The sequence below is a fragment of the Harpia harpyja genome, chromosome 11 (assembly GCF_026419915.1).
Source record: "Harpia harpyja isolate bHarHar1 chromosome 11, bHarHar1 primary haplotype, whole genome shotgun sequence".
Classification (NCBI taxonomy): Eukaryota; Metazoa; Chordata; class Aves; order Accipitriformes; family Accipitridae; genus Harpia; species Harpia harpyja.
The window spans coordinates 28,221,793-28,248,474 of NC_068950.1; the positions used below are offsets into that span (position 1 = coordinate 28,221,793).

The 26,682-nt window shown below is 36.9% G+C and overlaps 1 protein-coding gene across 2 annotated transcripts in view; it reads right to left on the reverse strand.

Annotated features, from left to right (window-relative positions):
* Positions 1–26,682, reverse strand: part of PKN2 (protein kinase N2) — a 56,871-nt gene that overhangs the window by 25,279 nt on the left and 4,910 nt on the right. For both annotated transcript variants that reach the window (XM_052802355.1, XM_052802354.1), the window contains exon 2: positions 6,451–6,751. In XM_052802355.1, coding sequence (XP_052658315.1) covers positions 6,451–6,751 — 301 coding nt within the window. The remainder of the gene's footprint in view (positions 1–6,450; positions 6,752–26,682) is intronic.

Here is a 26,682-nt window from a genome sequence, read left to right on the forward strand (position 1 = left end):
GAAACTGCACTTGAACAGCTTTACCTTAAATCTGTTTTTAATAAAACAAAGCTTAACAACATGCTTTCCTCTCACTTATGTCTTCACATTCAACTAATCCTCACCTAATAATCTGTTCAAAATTAAAACAAATGTGAAACTTGAAAGTCACAATGTCAAGTCTCCTTGTAAAGTAGATTAATCATATAAATGAGTATTTACCAACTTTAGATTTATGATGCAAGCATCCACCACTTAAAGATCCCAGCCCTCTGATGATCCCTGGGAAGACTGTGGGGCTCCTGAAGTCTGTCTTCACAGCTTTTAAAGATGCACGCAGGCAGTCTTCTTTTGCATTAAAACAACACTCAAGTTGCAAGTCAAGGACTAATTAGAGATACCAGGTTCAGGTTGCCCAGGCAGCTGTTATTATCTCCCTTTGCGTGTCTGCACTGTAAAGGTGTAACCACATCACTTACCTGGGTCATCTCAAGAGTTGGTCTGCACTTGTGGACAGAAACTACCCTCTACCATTTAGTTTAAATGGTTCTACCATATGCTTTGTTAGTAACCAGCAGCAAAGGAAACTTTTCTGCAGGACGGACTAATTGCTAGGAAGAAATTATGTTTTGCCTTCAGGCATAAGAGCTGCTCACTAAACTCCCAAACATGGAACAATATGGTTTCTTAACAAAGATTTTTTTTTTTTTTTAAGAAAAAAAAAAGTTTACCAACAGCTTTTCAGAAATGGCTTCCAAGTGACTCCTGCTGCTGCCCGGCCCCATTACAATTCAGTAAGCAGCCCGAGACAGCTTCTTACACAAGAATTCAGATTAAAGTTTTAAATCAGCCAGACAAACTGGTCCTGTTATGGAAAGCATTGACAATCTTAGCAGCAGCACTACAAGCTACATCTGTATTAGCTGTTTCCCGCTCTCTTTGTAATGTCTACTGAGGTTGTAATCACTTTGGGATGGCTAGTTATCTCTGATCTATTTGTGTAAAGCACTATACAGAGGGGCTCAAATCTCATCTGGAGACATTTAGTCATCTTCATAATACAAATAAGTAATAAATTCATCCAGATAATTGCAATTAATTGGATTTATGTATACGCTTAAAGTTAAACAAGAGTTAAGTACTCGTACCAAATTGATATTTCACTCAAGTAGATAAGTGGGGACAATAAGAGATTCTCCAGTTTGCCACGTTTGTTGGTCAATAAGGACAGTACAAGACTTGCCATTTTGGATGCATTCAAGTCCAACTTTGCATAGGACAGCAAGAGCTTTGCTGGGGTATGGATTAGTGCTCCTAGGCATTTTCTTCTTGACAGTGAATATCAAGTGAAGTAACAGAAGTATTTCAACTGAACTTGACTTCATTTCAAGTAACTAGCACGTTGTTTTTGCTGAACAACTATGAATGTTGTTGCCTGACACAAATGAGTTTTGTGCAGCTTGTTAGCACACATCCAGGCTGCTGGAACAGCTGCAGTACTGCTTCCCCAGCACCTGCAATATCCTGTTTTCATGAAAATATACTCGTAAGATTTAAAATAAGTTAATAGTGATGGTTTAACTGATTTCTTTTTTTTTTTTTTTAAATGTCTGGATTGCATGAGGACAATGGCAGTTTTCAGTCTGAAATGTTTATCTTAACCATGATCTTTGCTCTTCTGAAAACCTTTTCAGGTTGAGTCTTTGCATAGTGCTCACCAGCAAAAACTTCTTGCTTCTAAATTGCCTTTTACCAGCCCTCCCATCTAAATTAAATTTGAGTAGTGACACAACTCCACTCTTCTGAGACTGCTGCTCATTTCTTTGGGGACTCTTCCCCAGATGCTAGGTATGTTATTTCTTCAATAAGCTCAGTGTGAAATCTAGGATCCCATGTAACTTGCTGGATTTGGGTTCCTGGACGGTACTGCAGCATTCTCCTAAGCTACTCAATTAGCAGCAAGTGCCCTTTGGTAAACAGTTAATTTTAATCTTTTGAGGATATTTAATTGCAGTTAGCCTCATCAGTGTCATACCCAACAGAAATACCTGTGATGCATGTTTAGGCATTGCTGGAGAGGGGAAGAAAGAGGCATCATCAGGCTTTTTTCAGGATGTCAGATGGTTGCATCAGCACTCGAACTAAGCCATCAGTAAGTCCAAGGCAGCAGTGGACATTCTGCACTCAGCATCCACCACTGACCTCCTGGCAACTTTTGAAGTTCAACTGAATTTCAATTCAGTAATGGCTAATTTTAACTACTAAACAAGTGACAGGAGATGGTTTCAAATTGCTTCAATAATGTTATTCTATAATAAGGTTCCCCAAAGTTACCAGGAAATTCCCATGGATATGAGCCTTGTAGGTGGAGTCTTCTGTCTAAAAAGTCACTATCTACACCAATTTGGTTGCTACCTCTACCAGCTTCCAGTAATTGGTCTTTGGTGTCTGACAGATTAACCTAGTCACTTGTAGGGACAAAGGAATCCCCAAAACAGTCTCTCTCTCACTCCCCTGCCAGCTAGTCATATTCTTAAACAAAATAATTTATTTTCCTTATGACTCCTACAGCCAAATTTGATGTAAAGTGGATAGCTTAAAAGTTAGTTAGGAGAATGGAAGAAGCATGAACTTGTCTTTTTGATTTCATGTTCTCCACATTTTATCTGGTGTCCTCAATTCCCTCAAAGGTTTTTCTATCATCTCATCTTCCTATCCACCTTTACTTCTGCTTAGTAGGACAGATTAATTTCCCAATTCATATATATCCTACATATCAACTATATGCCTAATTAAATCAGTGACTTGCTGTAGGTAAGCTATTTCAATCTCCCACCTCACTGAGTCACACTAAAACCCACAATCTCTACTGCTACTTTTAAGACACATGAAAAGAATATCAACTTAATCTATTCTACTGTGTAGAAGTATGTTTTCAAGATACAAAATTTCTTAATCTCTAAGACTGAAGTAATCATCCCCATGTTATGCATTAAAATAAATCTCTCATTTTCAGCAGTAATGGTCACTAGGCTTGTCCTACTCATTTTGTATTGCTGCATTCTGCTTCACTTTTAAGTGCTGACCTACAAATTTTAAAACTCTGCATCCTAGTATGACTAATACACTGCATGATAAGGGCAGACCTGGGTACAAAGTCCCAATTCTAAACCAAATCTAGATTCACCAGCAACCCCATAATGTAAAGTAAACCTATGTTATGCTAAAAGTTGTTTCTGAATCATACATCTGCTGCCAAATCTACCCTCACATTCAGTAATATAGCTTTTTAGCAAACTGCACTTTTTGGTTAAGGTTTAATACCAAATCTTCGAATAGTTGTGAAAATAGTTTCCTATGGCATTAGGAAATGGAAAGCTTTCAGCTCTAGGCAAACTACCATCAAAACATCTTAACTTGCTTGAAATGAAATATTAAAACACGTTTTTCTATAGTAGATTCATTAACACTACATTTAATGGGTTTAACATGTGTCAATTACCCTGTGCTGATTACAAAGGAGTTAGACTACAAATTAGCAGTTTGTTAAAAAAGTAATGTAAGTTACTACTTGATACCATAAGCAATAGTAAGAGTCACAACAGCTTGCATGCCACTTTTCAGCTCTAAGTCTGGAGCACTTTACAAATATATGTTCACATCCGCTTTTCAGATACAGGAACAAGAAAAGATTAAATGAATTCTCCAAGTTACCACAATGACCTTTCAACCAGTCAACAAAACAGTCCAAAAGTCTTCAGAGTTCAGGCCTGACAGGTCAAAGGGATCATCATCTTGTAGGCAATGATTCTCTCAGTGTTACTTCTCAATGGATCTCAGTCCTGACTTTGCTACTTAGAACCTGCAAAAACCTACACAGTGTACTCTAGAAGACAGGGAAAAATATAGGGCCACCCCCAAAAAATACTAAAGTACATAAAGAGAACACAGACCTTGACTCCCACAGTTCTTGAACCCTCTTTACCTTATTTTCAGCATTCATGCTCTGCACAGTATAAAAATTTCCCACGTATTTCCTTCTCTCTTTAAACCATAACTGACCAGAAAAAGGTCAAACACGAGTTAAAGTGAAAATCTGTAACTCAGAATAAAACTAACCTTGGGAAACAATGCACTTATTCAGGGAGCTCCCATATTCATGAGCAAATGGTTATTAAATTCACTGTTGATCCCGAGCAAAAGCAAGAATTCCCAAAATGAGATACCTGTGACCTCTCCACAGAAGTATCTTCTGTCAGATGGCAGTGATATTTAGGGCTATGTGTCTACCTATTTGCCAAATATTATGTGTGTGTGTATATATATATACACACACTCACACAAGCACCCACACAGTTGGCGTGTTTTGTATTTACAGTTTTATATTACCAACCTTATCTTGCAAAGGCCAAGCTCACTAATACCTTGTCAAACTTAAGACTTCAGTATTAAAAATCAGAGTACCACCTAGATGACTTGCACCCATTAGTCTCAAGACAGACAGAATGTTTACTCATAGTGCTCCCCCTCCATGAATTAGTGACCATGAACAAGGAAGGAGACAGGCAATTAAATTACAAGGCAAACAGTGTAAAAAAACCTCAAGCATTTCAATTTTGGAGGGTGGATGCTTGTAGATCTTTGATCTAAAAAGAGATATTAAAAAAAATTAAAGACTACTTCTTTTTTTCATTTTTTTTGGCAATATATTCTATTAAAATGGGTCTTACATAGGAATACCTGATGTGATACTATACAAAGAATATAAAGATCTCAACAGAATTCCTAAGTTTTTTCTTGCATATTTCAATAATTAAGACTGTAAAAGCTATCTACCAAAACCACTTTGAACGGAACTAAAGTTAAAAACATAGTACTAAGAAGTTCAGCGTGCATCAAAAGCAGATAGAAGCACGTAAGTTTATCAACCTTGACCTTTTACCCCTTGAGCCTTTCATGAAGCCTCTGGTATTTGAACACAAGGCATGAAGAGTCTGGCTGCTAACAGTTATTCACAAAATAGGCACTGTTGGCCTTTTCAGAAGTGTACTAAGGATTTGAACAACATTATGTAGATCTTTGTACCCAAACCTTCTCTCTAGAACTAGTAAATGCTTTCTTAGCGTCTACTGCATTTCCCAAGTCACGCACAAGGACAATATTGCTCATTAACTCGTTGTGATAAGAGTTCTAAAACACTACACTGGAAGGGGGCATTCTGACAACAGCATTCTGTGCTCATCCACTTTTCAAGTTCTACTATTAGATGAACTTTACAAATTTATGTTCACACAGATTTTTATATTCGGTCTATATACACTTTATATACAGTTTTCTTGCTGTTCCACTCTTCCTGTTCCTTTAAAAGCCATGCTACTGTCCGTACTGAAGCGGATTTTCATAAAGCTTAGCTGATATGGAACAGAATGCTTCATGCCTACTAAAACCCCAATGGCTATCTACGAGGCATACATTATTGTATTCATTTTTATTTCATGCTGCAGCAACTACTTTGTCTCACTAGCTCCAGCTGCCCCCCCCCCAACCCTGCCCCTTGTATGTTGTGAAGATCAAAAGTGAAAAATGCAGGGAATACTGTGCAGGCCACCATGGACACTTCAACACTTTTGCAGCATGTCACAGAGCCAGACAGTATGAACTGCTGACGTCACCTGCCAGTGTTTTCCTAAATTCTCACTGTAACCAACCTTTCTTCACAAGCATGATGCAGTCTTTTATTCTACTGCCCAAGCTTCTTAGGGCTTGGCATTCACTTTGCAAACACCTTTGACGGCTTGTGCACGTTTATTAACCTTTTGCCAAGAAGAGTCTGTGCAATGTGAAATCACCAGGTTGGGAATATCTCGCAAGTCATTCCACAAAGCTGAAAAAGGACTGTTTACTTTCACAACATCCATCTTAAAATACCAAGCCCGGTATTTTTAAAAAATACATTCAAAATTCGTACTGACTCACTGCCACAGAAAATACTAATTAATACCATTAATTACAACCATTCTGTGATTCTGTGAAAACTGTTTCAAATTGTCTTTAAAATGGTAGCTTCATTGTGGAAAAGCCTGAAGACTTAACAAATCATTGCAACAGTAAGAAATGTTTGATAAGTTAGTCAGATAAATGGCGTAACAGAAAAACAGTTTTTAAAAGTTAGGTTACACTGATTGAGAAAATATTTTAATATAGTAATAGCTGAAAGTGAAGAACTGGTACAAGTTAAGTTAGTCTTTAGAGCATCATCAAATAGTCTGTGAAATACAGTGCTCCCCAGAAAAAAATTTTAAACTCAAAGAGACTGGACACTTATTTGTGAGTCAAAACAAATAGGCATACATAAGTAATAAACTCGCCAGCTAAGGATTTGCTCATTCCCAGAACAATTTTTTCAAGTGACATGGGATACAGCTTATCTAAGCTAAGAGAAAAAATTGATTTCACAGTAACATATGGTACCTGCAACATCTTCTGGATCCGTTACAACAATGTGTGCATTTAGCTCCTGTAACTTATGATGCAAGTCTTCTAACTTCTTATTTGATTTTTTCAAAATGTTGTCCACATATGCCAAGTTCTTTTTATCCGTTGTGACCTTCCTGAGGTTCTCTGCTCCCTCCTTGATTTTAAGTTCCTTCCTTATTTCCCGCTTGATTTGGTCCTTTATTTCATCCAGCTTCTGCTGCACCATTGTATCTGAAAAGTCCAACTTTTGGCCAGTGCTCACATTCTCAGAGGCTAGAAGACTTTTGGCATCCCCCTAGAAAAAAAAAACCAACAGTAATATAACTACCAGGAAACACTGTTTCTTGACAACGCATGCTGCACACTTAAAATGACTAGCCTTTAGGCCTCTGTATATTAAACACTCACTTTGTAAGACCATTTACTAACCATGGGTCTACACTCATGTTGCCCTAAAGCAACAATCTCGCAAGACATTACATGTTAACTGGAATTACATTTTACAACAGATTTATTTTAAATTTAGTGACATCTTTACTATGCCTATTTTTAACACCAAGAGATTTAAATACTTCTGGATTCGTCATGGCTGCTTGCCTGGCAGTTATATACCTCAGAGCTAATGACTCACATTTGTAATTTTCTAGATTTAATTGTGTGTTTTAACAGACCAAATGGATATAGGAAATAAGACTAACTTCTAACAACTATTATCTATGATGAATTTTTATACATTCATTAGAATAGATTCCTTTTAAAGACTGTAAAAAAAAAAAAAAAGTTAAACTTAGTGGTGTTTGCAAATGTTTAAAGAAATACTGGCATCTTTATAAAGATTTATCAAGATGTTACTGGAAAATAAATTTGCTAATTTTTTTTTTTTAAAAATCCCTCAAGTAAAGCCTTTCACTTTAAAAAATAATAATGATTAAAAAAAAATAATCTTACTTTCTTGTGCAGGCAAGCTAGGCTGAAATGGAAAAAAAAAAGTTGCAGCAATGAATAGGAGTTGGTGTAGTAAGGGAGCAGGGGAGGAAAGGTCTTCAGATCACCAATATATATGAGGTCATGCTTCTGCTTAGTATATGTTTACATATCATTGAGAAGTAAGAGTACAAAGGGCATGGTATAGAACCTACATTAATAAAGTACAAATACAATTAATTACATATGTAATAACACTTGCTGTGTGTCTTATACATGGGCCCTGTACAATGAGTAGATGCTAGGTCCTACCCAAGAAGGCTTAGCAAGAGCTGAGGGAAGGTCAAAGAAGGGCTCTCCTGAACTTAGAATCTGATCCAGTCATAATTCAGGATGTATTTAGTACATGTGTGGCCTGATCTGTACATAACTACCCCAAAGACCAAAATTACAGTAAATTTTCTTAGACACAATGAAGAAATTGCCTAGACTTCTGGAATATTTGGGTGGACAGTAAGGTATTTGAAGGGATGATTAAAAATTCAAAAGTTTTGGTTGTCATCACTATTTGCTCTTGGAAACACCAACAATACAGCAGAGGAAACAGTAGAAAAAAAACATTCAGGAAGGAGCTCAAGAAGCACAGCATGGGGCTAATAAACTGTAAGAATGTCCCAGAACACATGATCTCTAGATATAGCCCACAGTGACTTGTTTGTTTTCGAAGACTTTGGGGAAATGAGTATCATGAAGGTTGTGCCTGGGCCATACACATCAATAGATAACGCTGGTCAAACTATTTCAGTCTGTGCACTTTCCAGTGATACTGCCTTCCATAAGCAAGATCCAATCTACTAGTCCTCAACTATAATTTTACAAGTTTACTAAATCACCTTTAAACCCCTCTTATTAAAACATTTCTACCCATAGCTGCTACTTTTACTACAAACAGTTAGCAACTCGAAGATTCTTAAATATTAAAAGTAGTTGGAATCACCATCTTGCCACGGAATTTGTCTATCAGTGAAAAAGACAACAAGCAAGCAACTGAGTAAGAAACGAAAGGGGAAAAAAAAATAATGCAAATTTATACTTAAAGTGCACTTGTGAGTCCTGTAAGTGCATTTCTGTCAGTGCAGATTAAAATAAATAATTTATTATGCATATGGAGAGAGGCTATTAATAGTTGTACTGGGAAATACATGACATTGTTTCCATATATAGGCATATAAAAAGAATCAACTTTTTTTTTAAAGAATAATCAATAGTGATGAGCAACTAGTACAAAGGTTCATATCCATAATGAAGGAAACTGACTAGCACATGTTGAGTGTTTTGTTTTGAGAAACAACTGAAACTGAAAATAAATTCATATAGTAACCGTATAGCAACTAAAGTAATAAGTATATCCAAATTAGATTCAGATCTTTGATTTCCCCGTTTGTCTAACACATAAAAATTTAGGATGTAAAAAAAGAGCTTCAAGATTAGTATACTACTATATAGCCTTTAAAAACAGAGATCAAAATGGTGTAAATAAAAAAGTGGGTATTTTTAAACCATAATCCTTTGCACTTGTTCTGCAAGCTTCCTAGAAAATAACTCATCATCTACCTCCTTCAAAGCATGGTATTATACTTTTCAAAGTTCACAGGAGAAAGACAAGTGGTAAATGTAAAAAAAAAAACAAAACCAACCCCCCCCCCCCCAAACCCCAACCAAACCAAAACCCAACCCCTACAAACAACCCCCAAACCAAAATAAAACCTTTATTCCGTATTCCAACAGCACTTGAAGTATGCTAGAATTATGCCAAGAATGTACACTTCTCAAACAGAACAATGTAATTAAAATATAAATAATTCAGAAATATTCTTGACTAGGGTTTTCTAAAGAGACTTCAGTTGTTTATCTATTGAACGATAATGTATTTTGTTACAAGGGAGGTTTTTATCCCTCTAAAAGCCCTACATCCCACCTGTTAAAGGGATGATATGTCCTCCCATAAACAGCTTTTGGAGCCTTTGTTCCAGATACAGAGCCTATAACAAGTCTTCAATTAAATTAAGTCTCCATGATCATTAGTAATTTGCATTCCAAATTTCCAGTAATTAAGTTAAAGTTCTCCTCAGCTTGAGCAGTCTCAGCAGCACCTTTGTCCCTGGACTTAAGGGTTTCAGGATCCAGAGCCTTCTCCAATCTGCTTCTGAGACAGCTAAGAGTTCAATAGCGTGGATGCTAACACTGGAAGCTGGTCACATTGCCTATGCATTTAAGCATTCATCTTTAAATCCCACCCCCCAAAGCCAAAGATGATACTCCTGCCTCTCTTGTCATCCAGAGTTAATTATACTTTTGAACTAAAAGTATCCTGTCACCTAGCTACCTAGATGTGTCACCTGGCACAAAGGTTACTGTGAAATAAAGTCTTCCAAGGAGGCAATCGTGCACTCAGTGACCCTGAAGGTCGCAGTGAATGCAGAGCAAGAGCATGTTCTGCAAGCAAAGTTGCTCTTCCTGCTCCAGCAGTGGCACGTTTTGCTGCTGGGATGCAACGAAGGTTTGAGGCAGATCCTCATGCCGGAGAGATGAGCAGCCCCAGCAACGTTCCATTTTAAAATGGTGATAATGCCAAGATGGACACAACTGGGCAGAACGTCTAATAGTTGAGTAAGAGAAGCGAGATAGGATTTTTTTCTTTAAGAAAAGCACCTCCCAAAATGCCAAACTCAAACTCTACTTTTAAACTGGGAAGTGACTTAAAACAGCATATTCCAGCTTTTGATGATAACCTATTACAAGTCTCTTGTTAGAGCTGAATATTCTTTCAAAAAATTGTTTTCCCCATTTGGATAAACTCCCTCCCAGGTTGAGCCTCACATCCATTAGGACATAGGTGTTCTGTCCCCTCAACCTGAAAACTAAGTATGTCAAAAGAAACAACGGTTGGAGGCAGGGGCCAGGTCCTTTCCTTTGCACTGCTCAAGCAGGCAGGGTGCAAAGACAGAAGAAATCATTCACATTCTCTATACCAAGAAACCATCAATGGATTTTGCACAGCCACTTCCTTTACTCTCCCTCCCAGAATCATTTAACATAAAATATCTTAAGAGTAGAAATGCTCTGAAGCAGATAACGACTAAACCACTCCTGCTGGCAAAACAGAGAACAGGCCTCACTGCTTTAAAATGTAAGACAAAAGAATGGGCAGCCAGTTACCAATCCTCAGTTTCTTTTTTAATTCTGGTAGTTTTTTGACTGCTGGTTAAAAGAGAGGAGCCAAGCTTTGTTGGGTGGTCCCAGGACTGGGCCACTCAGCATAGCATCCTTCCCTTGTGCCACAGCAGACTGCTGGTGACCTAGTTCTTTGCCCCAGCAGCAGCAAAGGGCAGCAGGCACCCGGTGCTGCTCATAACCTGCTTCTGGGCTGTAGCTGTACAGAAAGCAATTAGAGGCAGTGGTGTATACTTCTTTGCAATGGGAAAATACATGTTTACGAGTCAGACTGGAGATTTCTGAAACATTTCAGCATGTAATGGAACTGAAGCTACGTTTACTACAATAAACTATCAAGGACCACAAATTAGATACTACTGCTTTAAAAAAAAGAAAAAAAAAAGAAAAAAAAAAAGGAACCCATATATATAGCTTTCCTACTGCAATGGCCTAATGACTCAACCTCACTTTGATTACTGGCTCAAAGACTATCTATTTACACAGGTGAATTCAAGATGCCAGCCTTCAACTTCTGTACTCCTGGGAAATGTTTTAAGTATAGCTGCTGAAAATAATGGGTAGTGGTCTGAGCATGTCTTTTAATACACAGAGTCTATTCTGGCTGATGTGGTGAAAGAGAGTAGTAATGTTGTTTATGAAAACACATGGGGGCCCCCACACTTTTTCCTCAGGTCAGTTCTGAGCCAAATAATTGGTGAAGCACGTGCCTTGCCAAACTGCATTTACCAGCCAAACTCCCATTTAAGAATAAAACATCTCAATTGCTGAAGGATGGAAATGATACTGCTGAATAGAAGAGAGTACCATGAAGCTGAACATATCAGAGAATGCTGCTTAACTGCTTAAGTTGTGTAAACTGAATGACTTCCAACTCAAAATGAGATTCTCAAATTGTCACCTCTTAGAAGAAAAAGATAATGCTAAAATCCTGGGTGTTAATACCTCCCAAAGAGTTGCTCCTAAGAGCACAGTACAGTTGCACTGTGTTATACCATGTATTTACCACAGAGAATACTGAATAGGGCAAGAATTCAGATCGCTTATTTCTAGTAGGAATTGTTATAGAAATGTAAGTGGAGCCTTAAACTACAGCATGCTTAACAGCTGATGTGTACTCAGGCACAATATTATTTACAGTTCACATTGACTTGCTACTAGCATACACTCAACTTGTCTTTAGGGAAAAAAAAAAAAGACCGTATCAAAACTCACAGAAAAACTGTGTATAATTTTCCTAAAACTATTAGCATTCATTTTTATATGCTCTTGAATTTTAGTAACCGTTTCAATAGATGGTAATAGACAACTAAACAATAAGAAAACCTGTTTAACAGGTATAGTAAAAAAAGCTTGGCTATTTAATATAAGCATACTCATTTCAAATATAAAAATAGGATTTTCATCTTACGTATAATTACCATAATCCAGAAAGACTAACTGTTTATTAATTTTTCATTTCATTTTGAAGAGCTGCAAGTACAGATTTGGAACTATTAGGTCTCTTAGTACAATTTTCTGAATAATCTTGGCGGAGGTTGGGGGGGGGAGAAGTTTTTCTGAGCTAACTGCCAAGGTCCCTGAAGCTCTCTATAGTAATTCCTGAAACTACAGTAGTCTTTGATTTTAAGAACAATGTTAATCAATTGCAAACTTCCCTTCCCCCCGAAGTCATTCATAAAACCAGATGTGACTGCTTGTCTGGATTACTGGAACTACATGGACTATTTCCTCCTGCCCAGAAGCAAATGTGATTGTGGTCAAGATCTCAGCACTCACCCAACATCAAGAACAAAAAAAAAAAAAACCCAAACCTTGGAGGCTTAATAGATTTTGGCATTAGTTTGCTGTGCTAACATGTCGCAAATCAGGATTTAAACTTAATCTAAGTCACAGGTCTCTGCTTTGTAACAACAGGCTGTTTAAGGCACAAAGATCCATAGTGCATTGCATTATACGTGGATGAATTCGAGTAGGACACTGATTAAACAGGGTTCAATTCCTATGCGCAAACAGTAAGTGCCTGGCTACATGTGTAAGAGATGAAATACATTAAAAAAAAAAACCAAAAAACAAGTGTTCCTTAAAATAGGGATGTTCAACCTACAGTCCTCAATCAGCTGGTCCCCTCTGCCTCCCTCTCCCAGTTTCAGATGTCGCCCCGATGAACACTTCAGGAGTAATGTTTGCTTTTAATCACGCGATAGCTGCTGGGCTGCAGCACCTGTATGAAAAGCTGTGTAGCCTGCCGCAGCCAGAACGTCGCACCTAAACAGGTGATAAAATTCCCTGGCGATCCCTTGCTAACATCTAGGCTTCCAGCCACAAGCGATCCCTGATTAGGCCAAGGTTTACTAATGCAAAGAGCACGCTCCCCAAAAGTCTGTAAGCAGCACAGACTTGCTTACAGAACAGGAAGTTGTGTCCGTGAAGTGATGTGCCAACGCTGATTATAGAAAGGGGCATAAGAAAGAGAGACTTCCTCGCCATGGAAGGGAAGGAAAACATTTTAAGAAATGCTGCCTTCAGCTGCTTCTCATTGTAGCAGCTCCTGCTGGTTTTATGCTAGGAGAAGGACCTGCAAGAAGGCTTGCAAAGAAATATGACATTAAAGGAAAATCCTCACAATCACCTTTCTGATGATTGCGAGGACTCGATGGAGCCTATGGCGCAACATAAGCAATGAGCGCTTGAATCTGAGATCAGTAGATGGCTACAGTATCCAAGAAGTGTGACTAGGTATTCTGGCAACAGGCGTGGTACAGACACTTCAGCAGTTTCCAAACTTTTATCTATAACTTCAAGTTCCTACTCCCAGCCAAAAAAATTCCAACAGAGCCCAGCACAGTGGAAGCAAACCTTACCCTCTCTAGTTTCAGATGCGCAAAAGAAACAGCACAAATCCCCATTACAATGAACGAGGCCTTCTGTCACAACTTTTATTTACATGTGTCTAGGAACAAGATCAGCATATGAAATTACACCTGTAACAATGCCACTCCTCCATTCTCTGTGAGACCTTGCTGTCTTAGTTTTAATTTAGCATCTCATTTTTAAGTGCATGTGAAGTACCAATGATTATCAGTGGTGCTACAGTAAATGAGTTATACTATAACAAGATAAAGAAGCAGAATACATACTCAGAAGAAAACTGCATTTTACATAATTAATATGGTTTCAAGCAGACCACACACAGTAGTAGAAGCTCTATTAAATGCCAAAATATAAATGAGCTCTTTCAAGTTACAGGGAAAAAGATTTTATGAACTGTTAATACCATACTACAGGCAGGAAGTATCTCCAATAATGATGTATCATAGAACTGTGCTAAGACGACTGAAGTAATTCCCCCTAAAATGCAGCCTCACCTAGATGCATACAGTAGAAGCACTGAAGTGATAATTTCTCATCTAATTCCTGTAACATTATCATAGCATGTATTCATAATATGATAAATACACACACTCCTGTTTAAAAGATGAGGAAAACCAGGTGGATTAAATGACAGTTCAACAAATGAAAAAGAAGCAAGTTTAAAGCAGCACAATGCATTTTAAGAAGAGAACTCCCTTAGGCACAGATTCTGAAGTGGAGCTGCACATTTAACATACTCGGCAGCAAAAATGGACATGGATGTGTGTTGTATCTCCTACTGCCAACACTGGAATTCCATGCGCAAACCTGTTTTGTATTTTCCAAATTTGACCTGGAAAATTTAGTCTTCTTTCGAGACATACTTTGGGGAAAAATTCTTAAGATCCCATCACACAAACAAAAATATGAAGACTGGTAAATAGCAGAGAAATTGCTATTTTTGTGTGTTTGACAGTTTGAGGCTGCTTTGAACAAAAAAAACCCCACCACTTAAATTTTAAAATTGATAGCAAAAATAAGCATTAAAAGGGACTTAGGTTTTGGGGTTGTTTTGTTTGTTTGTAATTTTAAACAATATCAAATAAACATGGAGTTATTGTTTTCTTCATGGGAACATCTGTAATTTTCTGTACCATGTAAATATATAAACAAATTCATCCTAATGGCCTAGAATCATTTCTTGAATATATACAGTACGTACTTTTAAAAGAAAGTGTATATTTTAATATTCTTGCCAAATACTACATATGGGTATGCACAGTATCCATTTCTTTTAGAAATTAATACAGTCATTTTGAATTACTGCTAGAGACTAAAACAAGGGTTGTTTTGAGAGAAATTCTTATTACTAGACTTGCCTCAGTTTGACTTGACTGATTTCTGTAGTTACATTAAGCTAAAGTTTGGCACAAGCAGTTGTTTTACTGCTCTGAAATGCTTGAAGTCCAACATAACTTACTGAAGAAATAGAACTATTTAAGATAAAGCTAAGGTCATGCAAATGTTGTGTGGAGAATTTGCTTCTAAGTACTAGTAATACAGAAACTAGTAATCTGTCCACAACAGAAAAACACTCTCCTCATTTCCCAAATAAAACATAACTAGTAAGGTATCCGCTGAAGTTTGTGTTAAAGCAAACACCTAAAAAAAGGCATTTCTGCTGCTACAGAAAATTAGTATAGTTTTATGTCACCCCAATATAAATACTTCTATTGTTATTTTCATATAAAATATTTAACTAATTTTGTCTAACATTCTGAGCAGAATAATATTACACATATAGCTCAAGATACTGGAAAAAATACTACTACTCTATTATCCAAGCTACAGGATATGATATTTAATTTGGTAGAAGAGATTTTCAAAGGTAAAAAGGTCAGTCAACAGACATGAGTCACAATCATGCCTTATGACTTTGATAACTCCTCCTCAAACACAACGCACACTGTACAAAGGTGATAGTTGGGTATGCATCCAAAAAAATATACTTACCTTAGTGTAAAGTTAACATTACAACTATACATTTTCAATGGCTGTAATATTAACGTTAAGATAAACATGTGTGGTTAAATTTCTGCTTGTGAAGAAGTTTTAACCACTACACAGAAATATCACAATAAAACCCCAAGGAACCCAAACCCCAGTTATTAATACTTAATGACAAACAGGTCCACTTCCATTTGTAAGGTGGTTTTCTTCTATTATGGAAAAAAATGAATTAGATAATAGCTACTATTACCTAACTAAAAGGTATTATTACCTATCTCAGATAATGCACAGATTGACCATTCTGCTCATCCACAAATTACAGTATCAGCTATTGCCACATCTGTAAGTGGCGGTACTTAAAAGTGTTACACATTTGAACTAAACTACAGGAGAAGAATGCTAAAACGCCTTACTACAAAAACAAGTCAGTACAATTTGGGACTTCTCTGTTCTTTTGGTGCAAGCTAAAAATCTTAAATCATTGAAATGATGTAAAAGAAATCCTAGTTAAATGGGTATTTCTCAATAACACATACAAGTGTCAGGACACTGTTAAAGAACAATATGCTAATTTCTTTAATCTGAAAAGCACAAAAGTGATCCATGTATGAGAATCTCCATTTCTGGGATGGATAATTATAATTTAAAAAAAAGTCTCTTTGTTTCTGGCAATTCCAGCTTTCAGCACAGACAGCTGATATGTTAGTCCATTTAACTTTACTATATTTTACAGGAGCTATTTTTAGCCATTGCAAAACTAATGGAAGAGCTGAGAGTCTACATTCCACTCTAATTAAGCCATCATCTTTAGCAGCCAACTATTTTGTACATTATAAATGCAGCAATACATATCAGAGATAATACTAACATCTGTTTTATCAGGCAACAGGCCAAGTGGCTGAATACTAGATCATGGTAAAGGAACCAGATTTTTTTGCTTTCTAGGACTGTGCAACAGTGCCTTCACCACAGCTTATGGGTGCCCCAGCTTGGGAGCTGAACCTGTTATTACAGGAAAAGGTTTGTATTTATACCAAGGAACTATGTCTTTATACTCTAGGATTGAGAACTCTTTCACAGCAGTTTTGGCTGTTATATCTGAAATTACTTAAGTTCACACCCTACACTCCAACCAGCTGGAAATGTTGCTCCTGTTTTCATCTCCAGCAGTAAAAGGATGGAAAAGCCTCCTTAAATCCTTTCCTCATCTTTACAGGTGGTCAGTAGAAAAGATCACTTTTCACTATTGGGGAAAAAGTATTGCCACACCCAAAGTTCTGCTTGTAGAGATGCAGGCATCTCATTCCACACTTTTCCAGTAAAAGTTTATGGATGAACACAGAGTTATTTATAGAAGCATTACTTCACATCCCCATTTGTCTGAGACTTTTACAGAGCATCACTGATGTATGCTGTGATACATCTGAATAGTGTTTTTGCAACCTTTCTTTCTCTGACCCTTAAAATAGAGTAGGAGATTTCTCACTGGCTCTTAATGTCCATTTTCTATATAAGAATTCCCTAGAAGTCATGAAGAAACAGAAGCCCATCTTAACCTACAACACAAGCAAAAAGAAAATTTCCTGACTTAACTGCTTTATATGCTATAGCAATGAAAAAGAGGCAGGTGATTTCACTTACTGATTACGTGGACTACAAAAAACTCTTAAAATTTACATTTCAAAATACAAGTCTGCATAAAGTTTTGGTTTTAAAAACTTTCTACATTTTTTTGGTTTTTAGGAGTCCTGATCCCCCACTGACCTGCCAGTAATCCAAATCTAGCTTCTTACAACCCAAAATGAACCTCTGACATTTATACGAAGTTGACAGTGAGAAGTGTTGAATAAAAGTCTAGGATTTTAGCTGCAGGATTTCTTAATGCTCATTTAACAGGTTCTGCTCTTTATGTTCAGTCTCAGTACCATTTCCCAAGTAAGCTGTTTCCCATTTTGCATATATACTTGTGTAGGACTCTCTTCCATCTAAGTCTCGTCTCGTTACCAGCACAGTTTCAATATCAGCTAAATTGAAAAAGGGAAGCATCAGTTTCCAAATAGCCAATGCACCAATGAGACCTGTAACGTAACAGAAGTAAAGCAATGGAAAACAACAGCTTTTCAATGCGTCATGTATAGATGTGCCTATAAAAGTAAATCTTAAAGGATATGCTATAAACCCAAGTTTACATAATAATGGCAAAAAGTTCTCTCCTTGCAACAGCATTAAAATAGGGGAACAACAGGTTGCTTTTAATACTGCTGAGTATTCAGAAAACCCACAATGAGGCATACTTGTTAGTGATTTCAATGCCCTTCCCTTTTCAGAGTGGGTAAGATTACACATGCATTCTGTGTGTTTTCCAGCACCAATCATGTGAATGGAATCTTGAACTTGGTATTTAACCTGTTTATCCTAAATGAATCCATTTTTTAATATTAAAAGCCTCAACCTATTTTACAGGGCATATATACACAGCAGTTTTCACACACACTTACTATTTAAAAAACGTTCTAGGAATATTTGTTGCCAATATTCTAGTGTAACTAATTTTGATATGCTCATAACTTTCAAGACATTCTTCTTGAAGGCTAAAAGTTTTCCACTTAATTCCAGTTCAGAAGCATTTTAGTTAGCAGCCTGAGAAAAACCTTTAGTTAGTAATCGAAACTATAGCATGAAGAATATGTTAAACAGAAGTAAAATATTCTGCTTTATCAATAACCAAGAGCTACGAAAAATACTCTAGATATGACATTCAGCAGAACCTTCATGAAGTCCTTTGAGCTAAAGAAAGAAATTACTGCAGTCAGAAGCTATTTATGGTTGAAGTTTAACCTGCTGCATTCCCAAGAGTATCTACTATGTATTCCTCTATAATGAGCTATCTAATCTAAAGCATGTCATCTTTAGGAGATAAAAATACACAAACTAACTTTTGACTGAGAAATACCAGCAGGAGGACTTCTTTTACCTGATCAGAGTGACCAGCATATTCTGACAGAAACTTAAATTTTAGAAGGTCATGGCTATTTCCTAACTGTATTTGAAGGGGGCGGAGCAGTTTGTGAGTGGGGTTATGTGTGTGTGTTTTTTGAGGTTCTCTCAAGCGTTCTATTAAAGAGGTCAAAAGTCAAAGGAGAAAAATAAAAAGCAGTCTCTATAATAAGAAAAGAAATTAAACTACACAAAAATAAAGTACAGTCTTAGTCTGTCTACACCATCTTCCAAAATAAGATACTATATTTAGCTCAGGCCTCTCAACTGTACACTTCTCTGACCTCTCTGAGCATTACTAGTTTCTTTTTCACACCCCCCCTACTATTTTACCTAGCCAGGATGCAATGAACTGGCATTATTATAAACATTCTGGGGTACAGCCAATGCTTCTGCCTAGACACAGGTTCTCCCCGTTTTCTGAAGATGCCAGAACCACAGCCAGCCCTTCCCTTCTCCTTTTGCTAACCCCGAGGGAGAAAGTGGCATCTCTGATCATTCTTAGTATATGACACCAAAATGCTCATTGCTGCTTTAACTCAGATTTGCAGGAATTCCCAGTAGATATACTTGACTATGTACTAAGCTTCAAGTATATTCATTATGATAAAGAAACACTTAAATACTTCAGGACAGTAAACAGTTTATTTTATAACAGGGGAAAATTCATAAAAGTAATTAGAAACATCTGACATTTTCAACATACATGGTTAGGAAAGTGCAAGACAAAAATTAGGGAAGGAAATCTGCAGAAAACATTACATGCTAGATGGAAATCAAGAAGAAAATAATTCAACTGCATACTTCAGAAAATGTATGTGAATAAATTCAGAATATGGATGCCTGTAGTTAAGTTTTAAAAATCTGTTTACTTGAAGTACTGCATAAACCTTAAATTGACAGTAAATTAATTCAGTTAAATGCAACAGACAGGAAGACAGACAAATGCTAAAGAAATGAAATGTTACTTTTGAGTCCATAAAACAGTATTGTCTATTATAGAAGGGAAAGAGCTACAAAAATGGGAGATCACTTGCGGAACTTGCATCTCCCTTGCCTTTCTTTAATACCCAAGGTCATTTGGTTCAAGAATCAAATTGGAGTTAAAGAAATCAATCCCCACGTGCATGGCAGCTGCTGCCCTGACTGTGTCACTGAGTTACTCCCATCAAAAAGAAACACTTCAAAAAAGAACACTTTAATATTAGTGCTGGCTGCTAACCTGAAAAATAGATGATACTGAATACTACTCCACAGCAGACCAATGCTCTTTTTCCTCCTGCACTTAAGAAACGTCTAAGGATTTGTTTTTAAATCTGTTAGAATTAGTTTAATTAAAGCTTGAGAATACATTCACTCACTCTCTTGTACAGAATCCTAATACAGGTGAGCACCAATTTTTAAAGCATTTAAATTAACAATCATAAATTGTTTCTGCATTTTGCAGTATGTTACAACAAAAGGCAGAATTCAAGAAAGGAGTTTGCCCCCCAGAACAAAAATTAGCTGCTGATGAATACCCTGTACTTTGCCATAAATACTCATTTTATTTGAAAAGTGCACATACAAAATGAAAAGGAAATAAAGTCAGATTTAGATATTACTTTGTGAAGTGGCTTATGTGATGAGGAATTATATTTGAACCAACTTGATAACAATGAATAGTTAAAACTGATTACACTTTTCTCCCAACAGATGAATACTTAGTTTGACTCAGACTAACTGGTATGAATAAAGAAGTAGAGAACACCAATTAAAAAACCCTCTGAAATAAACTTTTTTCTAATGTTAAAGTACTACCTGTTTTAAATTTCAAAATGTCATGTTTCCATCTCTTCAGGAGAGGAGAGACTGAAGACACATCCTAGCAACTTGAAGAAAAATCATTAAATAATGGGTTAAGTTTCAAGAATAAAATTTAAATAATCTTCCCGAGGATCTCTAATTATACAGATTATTATAATTTGCAAATCATAACTCTTAACATCCAGTCATTCTCCGCCTAAAACACCAGCTTCATATGAGCTTATAAATAAGCAACAAACAAACTCAAATATTGAAGAAAACACGCTTCCATTAAAGGAGATTGCCGAGTCCTAAATGGGCAGCAGTTCAAGAATGCTACACTAGTAGTCAGGCATGTACGATTTACAGCACTTTTACTTTTCTACTGCTGCCACTAAGTTTAGAACATGTTCTACAAAAAGGCCTTGCTGATTTTAAAATGTTCTGTAGATCTGTAGTATGCTTATTTTGGTACTTTCTAATACAAGTCTTTGAAACAGTGTCTTCAGTCTGACTGTCTTCTATAATCTTTTGCTAGAATCTAATTTACTGTATTCTGTCTCCCCACCCCATTATGCCCATGTAGCTCCCCATGTGCTCCGGACAGGTTGTCAGCAGCATACATCCTTACAGCTTCAGAGGTTAATAATGTAATTTTGTCTTCTATTTTTAAGAAAAGCCGACGTTTCTTTGTCATCATTTGTCTTATAATTTTAGCCCACACGATTTCAGAATTAGGGAAGAAATAATCTTGTCATGTCATATGCAGATCTGTCTATAAAGGGAACATCCTCTTAAAACACATTCCACTTCATTGTTTTGCAAAGTCTTCCTGTATAAATAAACACATGAAGTAGAAAAGCAGTGGATGGTTTTACATATTATGCTTGTAAAAAGCAACAGGCCACACAGTCAATTTGCATTCCTCCTAAATTCTCAACAACAGTTTTGGAGGCTTTCGGACTTAGGTTACTTAAAAATTCCAAGCGGTAAGATAATATGCATCACAATGATGAAAGAGCAATTTCAATCTCATACCTAATAACCTAAGTGATGTAAACAGTGCAAGTTCTAAAACCTATCATGGAAGGGGTTATGTTCCTCTTCCTGCAGAAGAGGAATAAGAAAGGTAGGCAGAAGAACAGAACTAAGCAAGTTTTTTCCATTTATTTAAGGACTGGCATAAAGTTTCTTGCCCACATTACACAAATAAGCCAGTTGTTAGTAGAGAGCTTTGGAACATCTGGAATCACTAAAAACACTCTCCTTGTTTATTCTAAAGATAATCCTTCACCCCAACAGCATAAATAAAAAAAAAAAAAAAAAGTCCCACATTCTAATGGCATAGGTGAATTATGAAGATAACACACCCAGAGTTTGTCAATGTGTACAAGGAGAAAGAATTGATTAATTTTGAAAATGAATTCAACACCATGAGAACTCTGAAAACATTTAATCACTTTGTTACCTCAAATTTGTTACTTCTGCACCATATTTTCAGCCCAGCCCCCCCCCCCCCCGCAATTTGACTAAACCTCTGAAGCACAGCATCAATCTTGTACACAGTAGTTCAAAGTCCTTTAAGTGGTGCTTTAATTGATGCTTATGTGACCATTAAGAGGTATGGTGTTATTGCAAACGTTCAACTTGTAATTGTTTGGGTTTTTTTTTTTTTTCCCCTAGTAAATATTCAAATGGCTCACAGTTATTGAACTATCCAATAACTGCCAAATGTGTTCATACCAAACTGTAATACCTCACACTCTTCATTATCTTTATGGACAGTAATTTTATAGTATTACTTGCACATTAAGTTGTCTTCACTCCAAAATTCAATCCCATCTGTTTCAATTGTATACTTACTTTTTCTTTCACTTAAGTTAGAGAAATAACAAAAAGACTCAGGATTTTTCAAAACTACTCCTTGCCGTGAGCATGTAAAAGGTTTAACAGCAACTTCTGAAAGCTAGCAAATAAAAGTTGTGGTCATATCCCCACACTCGCCCTAGCACACCACTACAAAACCTTAATGCTGTTCTCAACCTTCAACGTCAAACTAAATGAAAATACATCTTCCATCCATGCATCGTGTCCAAACCAATTCTATTTTCAAAGCTTTTTCAGACAAACAGGTTTTCACTGTCACATGCAGCATATTGTGAGACCTTCCACTTGAAGAATACAAAGCTAGAAAAGAATTGCCATAGACAGTGCATAGACAGCTCATTATCTGTATTTTCATCTGCAGCAGAATGGGACTCTTTTCACAGTCCCTAGCTCAAAGCCACATACATGAGTGTAAATCTCAGCCTGTAATCTGATAAACATTTTACTGCATAAACCAGCATTGCAGACAAAAAAAAGCACCCTAAAGAACCAGCAGTCCTATCCTCCCCTAACAGTTTGTTCCTGCCCCGGACCATTTGCTGATATATGCCAGTACAAATCTTTGTATGGCCACACAGTGAACTGGGTTGTGAACCTGATCTGGCTGAAAATTAATTTAGGGGGAAAAAAACCAAACACCAAAACAAAACTAACAACAAAATCTGTTCACCACATAGCTGTCTGTGCAAACGTAAAGCAACACAACATGGCACATACTCGTTTTCAGCAGCAGTACCAGCTGACAGTCTGACACTTTCTTTCAACAACAGCCTCAAGTCTGTATGTGCAAAGCTTCCAGTTCCAGCACACGGCATGGTCAATGAACCAACTAGAACTTTTCCATTGTAAATTTACGTCACAGACCTGCCTTGCAGCTTAGTAATCGGCAACAAAACCCCAAACTGAATAAACCTTTTGACAGTTTTCAAAAATAGATGTGTTAAAAGTTCCTAAATTCATAAGCAAACTATAGTGCCAGCGATATACTAAACTAAAAATACTATTTCCTGTTTGATTAGCCAGTTTGTGTTTGGGACTTTAAAAAAAAAAGGGGGGGGGGGACTTTTTCTGCTTCTTTTAATCATCAACTCTCAATTTCGCCTCGAAAGTTACATGAAGTTTATATATGAAAAAAACCCCAATTATACACATACATACAGATAGATAGAAAAATAATTTCAGAACAGCTATGCACCACAATTATTTGCAAGTACTATGTCTAAATCAGGTAAATAACAATTACACTTACTATTAGCTCTTATTCCTTTTAATAACCTATTTATTTCCATACTCTAACAAATGTGAGTAAACAGAAGGATGTTACATATGTACTTATGAAGTTCATGTATATGTATTTGATTTTTAAATTTCATAAAGAAATTGTACATGATAGTGACCTTTAAGTGCTTTGAGTATTCACTTTTATGAGCTAACAAAAAAGGTGTATCAGCCCTTACATTCGAAGAGCTGAGCAATATTCTCCGGGTTTAAGGCCCAGCAGTAATTCAGACTACTACTGTTGTAGTAATCCACATGAGGAGTTCTCCTTTCTGACCTCATCTGCTTGCAAGTGTTTCTATCACACTAACAGATAGAGCCTCACATTATTCCTGTGATTTACCCCAGAACTCTGATACAATCTCTTAGCACCTCAGTATTGCAGACTTAATTATGCCTTCTCCTGGCTATAGATCTGCCATCTATTGTATTTTGTGACACTCTAATAACAATTGTGGGAAGTTAGTGGAAAGCTGTCCCCCTGGTTCTTCTCAATAGAAATAGCACTGGTTCTACTACTTTCATTTTCAGGTTAACATGTTCTTGTGTTTAATGGAAACTTAAAACCTATGAGTCCTGCTACCATGTTGCAGGATAGCAAATGTTTGAAAAACCTCAACAGAAAAACCAGTTTGCTTCAGCACTGGACTACTATACATAACACTACAGACATGAAACAGATATTATAGGCTTTTGATTCAAGCTCTCTGATCTGTACTTATTTAGAGAACAAGTCAGAAATTCTCTGTCATTTAAAAAACAACACATCTCCAGTGAAGAAAACAAGGCTTAAAGAAATCCACAGGAATTGGAGGCAGAAAAAGCTATCTAATTTAGTCATGTCCACATTAAGGTTTTTACCAACATAGCCCAGTTCCCTGATTTGCATAATGGGCCAGAGCAAACCCTCCCTGGGTCCTGCCACATATCAACATTTCTCTATGGCACAAAAAAATCCCAGGAAAAATCTGCATATATTAACCTTTCATAGCCCAGCCCAACTCTTCCCAGTCAATCATTTCTTATTTGGTACCTGATAGCTATTGACATCTGTAATAAAATAGCAAAGGCTGTTAGTATAGATGCAGTTGTCCTAGCAAGATACATTTATGCTAATATTCCTCTTTTTCCCCTGGTTGCCCAGCAGAAGCAACAAACTACACTGGTGAGAGCAGAGCTTTGCCATCATCGTGCATCCACTCCAGAAGTGCTCTGTACACCACTGTAGCAGCAAACAGGAACTACAGCCAAAGTGGGCGTAATGTTGATACACAGTATAGGAAACTGCATCTATACTCAATATCAAGAAAAATAGAAGGTGTGGCCTACTCTTAAAAAACTATCAGATCACCACTACCCACAGTTGGTGGTCCCACAACTGAGCCATAGTAACTGATCACATGAACTCTCTCAACTCAATTTGTGAACTTAAATGCATCAGCCTGATTAGCTAGATTTCAGCCTCTTTATTCCCCACAGTACAACAGCAGCAGAATTCCCAGCAGAGCCGGTCCATTTAGATGAACACAAGCTTGTAACTGCACGCTACTATCCTGTTCATATTAGTGTCTGCTCACCACAGAACTCAGCCATATCCTCCTCACCAGCTGCCGGAAGTTGCACTGGCAAAGTTGATGGATGCCACAAAACTGCGTTAGTTTGACACGCAGTCACAGAATTTCTGAAGGTTTGGGAAAGCACCCCACAAAGCACCATGAGAAAACCCACAGAGCAAAACTTTGCTCCACAGGATGCATGCCCAGACTGCCGTTCAAGTAGTTAACTCACTGATGAGTGGTCAAGCAGTAAGTAATCAGTAACTGTAAAATGGCAGTAACAAAAATGGTGTGGACTTGTGTCAGTGTGACACAATTATATTGCTGCAGTTCAAATAAACCAACTAATCAGATATAATGTTACTGTAAGGACAGGCCCAAAGCAGTTTGTTAACTAATGATACTACTAGTTTCTGTTTCAATGTAGTACTTTGGAATGGTATCTCAAAGTAACAGAAGTCATGGATTGGATCCTACAACATAAATCTCATTTCTTTAAAAACAAAACACACACGCCCCCTCACAAACACTAGCAAAGAAGCAATTTTGCTTGTGCCAGGAATTGCAGACCAAGCATTAATAACTAAGGCTTCAAAGTACCATACAAATGCCTTGCCCATGTCACAGAGCAGTATCTCATGAGAGATGCTTCAGCTCAGTCCATTCCTGAACCCATTCACTTACTGGATCCATGTAGAGAAAACAAAACAAACCAACCAATCAACCAACCAAACAGCCTACCATCAATCAATTTGTACCAGTTGTACAAGTGATTTCTAGAAAAAGCAACAAGAAAAAGCAGACTGAGACCCTCAGGCTACATATAACACACCATAAGACTTTGTTACTCTGAATCTAAGTAGAGGCCATGTAATGTCTTAGTCTCTAATTCAGCAAAGCGCTGAGACATTGACGAAGAGATTCTTAATCCCATCATTAAGCCCTCAAACCACCATTTCCCAATGTAAAGGACATGTTTATCTAGTTATTCTACTACAGATTTTAGGCTACACTGTAATGAATGATCATTCACAATGTATAAAACTGTTCCAGGAGAGCTATTACAAATACTGTAACTAAATATACTTTTCTACTAGCCATCACTAATAATTTATCTTGAGTTAAAATAACAGATCCGCATCTTAGAAAGACATCTGCTCTGATAAAGAAAATGCATTCAAATGTATACAAGTCTACGTCATATACAAGTCCCTATGTTAACAGGCAGACTGACTGAATTCAGAAGATGGTAAAAAAAACCCAAACCAAAACAAGACCAAAACCCCCACCCATGTACCTACCTAAAGGTATTTTAAGGACTGTTTATGTTCCACTGAGAACAGGATGTATATTTTACTAATACAAGTTTTGAACAGAGTACTGTTTAAAGAGTAATATATATCCACGAATGGAAAAAAATTGAAGTGCTTCCCTAAATCCACCTAAATCTGGAAGCGTTTGTAGGGACCTGAGAAGTCCCAAGCAGCTGTACACACATTTTCATGTCTAAACTGCAGTAGACTAGTTCAGGATATTTTAATTTGAATGTGACATTTTCTTGTTCTGAAGAAACAAGAGTAATTCAAAATTATTTGAGGCTAATCTGTCCTAGCTGCACATTATTTCAAGGCAGTCTTACTGCTGAGTGTTCAGCCTAATTACAATGTCTGTTCAAAACAGATTAATTAGGTTACTTGTACCT